General features: G+C 41.0%; 1 protein-coding gene across 1 annotated transcript; it reads left to right on the top strand.

Moving 5' to 3' along the window:
* The first annotated feature begins 859 nt into the window (after nt 1-859).
* LOC103653765 (zinc finger MYM-type protein 1-like) lies at nt 860-3,578 on the top strand. Its single transcript, XM_035967351.1, has one exon. The coding sequence runs from the start codon at nt 1,473-1,475 to the stop codon at nt 2,985-2,987; it is 1,515 nt and encodes a 504-aa protein (XP_035823244.1). The 5' UTR covers nt 860-1,472; the 3' UTR covers nt 2,988-3,578.
* Nucleotides 3,579-4,772: the final 1,194 nt, after the last annotated feature.

Below are 4,772 nucleotides of genomic sequence, written 5' to 3'. Positions count from 1 at the left end.
ATTAAATTAAACACTCATTCCGTTTAAGTTTCATCTCAATATATGGCAACACATATTGGTTGAGGTAGATAAAGATATGCTAACAATGTATTGTATTAGCTTAGTTAGAAAGCGTGTGTTTGAAGAAATATAACCGAGGAGATTGTTTATAAAGAGATTTAGATTAGTTGAGTTGGAACAGTTTCTAAGCCAACCGAGAGTAACTTCCTCTAAAAGGTTGTTCCAAGTAGAAAGTTTGATCAGAGAACAGAGCTTGTTACAAGAGGCATACTCGCCCGTTCTCAACTGCCTGCACCTAGGCCTAGGCCCATCCGTCTTCATTCGTCGCACTTGCGCAGTGGCGGAGCGACTCTTGAGCTGAAGCCCGGCCGGGCACTCGTCACGGAGGGCCGACACGCCACCAGCAACAACACCGTCGCCACGCGGTGGGCCGCCGCAGCCAGGTTCGTCGTGCTCCGCCTGGGCCTCGGGCTCCGTGTCCTCCTGCACAGATGGTGACCAACAGCAGGGCCTGGACACACGCCCCTGTAAGCATCGTCACGAACCTGCTACATTGCCATGTGCCTGTCTGTCGTTAGCATCGTGCCCTTCGACAATAACAAACGGGTAGAACTCGATCGAGCACATGATTATTTAACTATCAATATTACGCCAGCATATTAATATTACGTTTGTAGATTAATAAAACCAATGGCCCACATGTTTCATATGGATACTTGTCACGTGCATCCAGGGGTGGAGGGCCCAGTATAATCCAGTATTGCCTGGACAATATCTTGGATCGGTCCAAATAGAGATTAGATCATCCACTCATCCAGCTGTCAGCGACCGAGCGTCGTCCGCCCGCCCCGCAAGCGCCGTCCCGCAGCCGCAGGCCACAGCAGCAGACCACATGCCGCTACTCTGTGTCTCCGCTCCAGCACAGGCGCACAGCGCACAGCGCCGCAGCCGCACCACACACAGCGTTGCCACGCGCTCCGCCGCTCCGCGGCTCCGCGCTGCAGGCCTGCAGGCTACAGCCTGCAGCAGCTCGGGATCTCGGGCTCTCGGCGAGCCGCTGCTGCCTGCTGGGGGGCTGCGGGCTGGCCGGCTGCGGCTGGGCGCTGGCTGCCTGGTCGTCTGCCTCTGCTAGTCTGCTGCCTGCTGCAGTGCTCCGCTAGACGCTATCGGCTAGTCCGCTGTCCGCGGTCGGCTGCCTCTGTGTGACTGCGTCCCGACGTGGTCGTGGTCGGCTGATAGGGTATTTGAATTATTGAATATAGTCCAGTTCACTACGCACAATTCAATTCCAATTTATTTGATTATACGTATCTAATCCATTAGATTTTTTAATGTGCAGATTTTCCAATTTTCTAAATAGCAGTCTTGGTTAGAAACAAAAACAAGGCAAAGAATATGGCCCAAAAAAGTATCTCTATATTATGTGAACACTCTACTGTTGTAATGTCTTCATTTTATCTAATACATGTTATATGCTTCATAAAATGACAGATTTAAAGAGCTATTTCAGTCAAGCTTCTAGTGGAAGTAGACCAAGCACTCGCGCTAGTGGAGTTTGCAATGAACCCGGAATACAAGTTGAAGTTCAAGAGAATAATAGTGAAGATGCCAATGGTGAAAATATTTATGGTCAAGTCGAAGGTATAAATCAGTTCAACCCAGATCACATTATTTCTGATCCGGGACTTTGTATTCCAATCGATTATTTTGCTCCTAATAATAGAGATGATGTTAGAAGGGCTTTCATAGCTAAAGGTCCGACTCAACCAATTGGTCATAACTTTCCTCAGTCACATGACAAAAGGAGCTTTCAAAAACATTGGTTTAGACAACATAGTTGGTTGGAATATAGTGTGGAGAAGAATAAGGCTTATTGCTTCTATTGTTACCTTTTTAAGCACGATCGAATGGATGATAAATTTTTCCATGATGCATTTACAAAAGTTGGCTTCTCACAATGGAGAAATGTTTATACGGCATTTCCAAAACGTGTTGGTGGGCCTAATAGCATACACAATACTGCAGCAACAGCATTCCATGATTTTTGTAACCAAAGGTCAAGTGTTAGTCATAAGGTTGCAAATTATAGTAAAGAAGCATTGGTCAAATATGAGACACGGTTGGAAACTTCCTTAAGTATTGTTAGTCTTCTTGCATTGCAAGCTGAATCATTCCGGGGACATGATGAGACTAGTACTTCCTTAAACAAAGAGAATTTTTTAGAATTTCTTGATTGGTACAAACAAAGGAATGAAGAGGTGAGAAGAGCTTTTGATGAGTTGTGTCCCAAAAATGATAAGATGATTTCGGGGACGATTCAAAAAGAACTTGCAAACTGTTGTGCAGAAACAGTCACACGTGCAATTAAAGAAGAAATGGAGGATTGTTTATTCTCTATTCTTGTTGATGAATCCCGTGATATATCGGTTAAAGAACAAATGACTATTGTTGTGAGATTTGTCAATAAACAGGGTGAAGTAATAGGAAGATTTTTGGGCATCAAGCATGTCAAGGACACAACATCAGAATCATTGAAGAAAGCATTAGTTGAGATGGTAAGTGATCATGGATTAGTTGTTGCAAAGCTTCGAGGGCAGGGATATGATGGTGCTTCTAATATGAGAGGTGAATTTAATGGTCTTCAAAAATTAATTCGAGATGAGAACCCATTCACTTTCTATGTTCATTGCTTTGCTCATCAATTGCAATTGATTATTGTTGCTGTCTCAAAATGTTGTTCATCACTTGTGGATTTCTTTGAGTATGTAACATCCATTGTGAATAGCACTTGTGCTTCTTGCAAAAGAAAGGATATATTACAACATAAGCATCGTTTGAATCTCTTATCAAAGTTAGAGAGTGGAGAAATTTCATCAGGGAGAGGCAAACAACAAGAAACATCATTGTCAAGACTTGGAGATACAAGATGGGGATCTCATTACAAGACTTTGCTCCGTATTGAGTCAATGTGGGAATCAGTGATATAAGTTTTAGAAATTGTGCACCAAGATGAGTGTAATCCATCAGGTGCAGGTGGCTTTGTTGGGAAAATGGAGTGTTTCAGCTTTGTGTTTATGATGAAGTTGATGTTACAGATCCTCCGTATCACAAATGAGCTTTCTCTTCTCTTGCAAAGAAAGGATCAAAATGTTGTCGAAGCCATGTCTCTGGTTGTTGATGTGAGAACACGTTTGATAAATTTGAGAAATGATGATTGGGAGCCATTGTTGGAAGAAGCCACAACATTCTGCCTTGCAAATGATATCCCAATACCAAATATGAGTGATGTTGTACCACGATTTGGTCGATCAAGGAAAGGTGGGAGAAATAATATTACCACAGAGCATTTTTATCGTGTTGATACCTTCTATGCTATTATAGATTCTGTCACCACAGAGTTTGATCATCACTTTAATGAGCTATCTCAAGAGTTGCTCGTGTGTTTTCTTGTCTTGACCCATGGGAGTCGTTCTCTAAGTTTGATGTGGATAAGCTTGCTCGGCTCGCGGATATCTATTCTGATGATTTTTCTTTTGATGATTGCAAGACTATAAAAGATCAACTAAGAACTTTTATTATTCATGTACGAAAAATTGAAGAGTTCAAAGCTTGTTGTGATCTTGCTAGTCTATCGAAGAGAATGGTTGAGCTTGAGAGGCATATTGTGTTTCCACTGGTATATCGACTTATTGAGTTAGCATTGTTGTTACCGGTGGCGACTGCAACAATGGAAAGGGCCTTCTCAGCTACGAAGATTATTAAGACTGAGTTGCACAACAAGATGTCCAATGGTTGGTTAAATGACTTGATGGTGTGCTACACTGAAAGAGAAATTTTTAAAGGACTGGACCTTCAGAAAATAAAGAAGGCATTTCAAAATAAGAAAACTAGACAAATGCAATTGCCTAGATCTCCTAAAACTAGACTCAACTAAAGGTATATTCTTATTTCACTTGTTCAACAATTTTTACTTCAATTTGCCATTTGTAACTCATTTTTTCTTTTTTCTAGATTTTATTCGCTATATGGCATTTGGTTGTAAATGGATTGTAATCAAGATGACTATTAAATAAGGTATTTTTCAACATCTATTACTTATTTTGTAGCTACAAGTTATTTTGAACTGTGTCATAAATTTTATTCTTCGTTGCGTTAGCAACACCTAAATTTTCTGGCATCCTCCGCCACTGCGTGTATCACACATGTGAGACTTATTGGTCTAGAATTGTTTCTTATTTGGACAGCCTCTGAGTGACCATTATAGCATGGTGAAAGGGAAATAGACTCTAAACCATTTCTATATTGGTTTCAGTGTTTGATGACCAATACAATATTATGAACTAACTAGTTTGTTAACTGGATGGTTATAGGTTCACAGAAATAAGAATAGAAGATTCTTATTGAACTAAAGATCAACACCCAACTAGAAAGGACAATACTCGAAAAAGATAAACTATTGATAGTTCAATATTTTGGTTAAGTGTCCTAGGAATGAATTTGAGTATCTAAGAAAGGCTGGAAAGCTCGAGTTTAACATTTGGAATTTATGGAGCTAAGTTCAAGCAAAAATGAGAATATAAGTTGAAGAATTCAAAACGGTGAAGACCTATGGCTTAGACTAGTTGGACAAACTCTATATATGTTTGTCTAAGTCATAGAAGTACTCTAGAAGATAGCCAAATCGAAACAAAGAAGAAAATCTCCAAAAGGACTATGTGTGCTGCTCTGCGGCACATCTGACCAGTCCAGTGTGCATCGGACCGATCACCAAA

The sequence above is a fragment of the Zea mays genome, chromosome 4 (assembly GCF_902167145.1).
Source record: "Zea mays cultivar B73 chromosome 4, Zm-B73-REFERENCE-NAM-5.0, whole genome shotgun sequence".
NCBI lineage: Eukaryota > Viridiplantae > Streptophyta > Magnoliopsida > Poales > Poaceae > Zea > Zea mays.
This window is presented reverse-complemented; position numbering and strand designations above follow the sequence as displayed.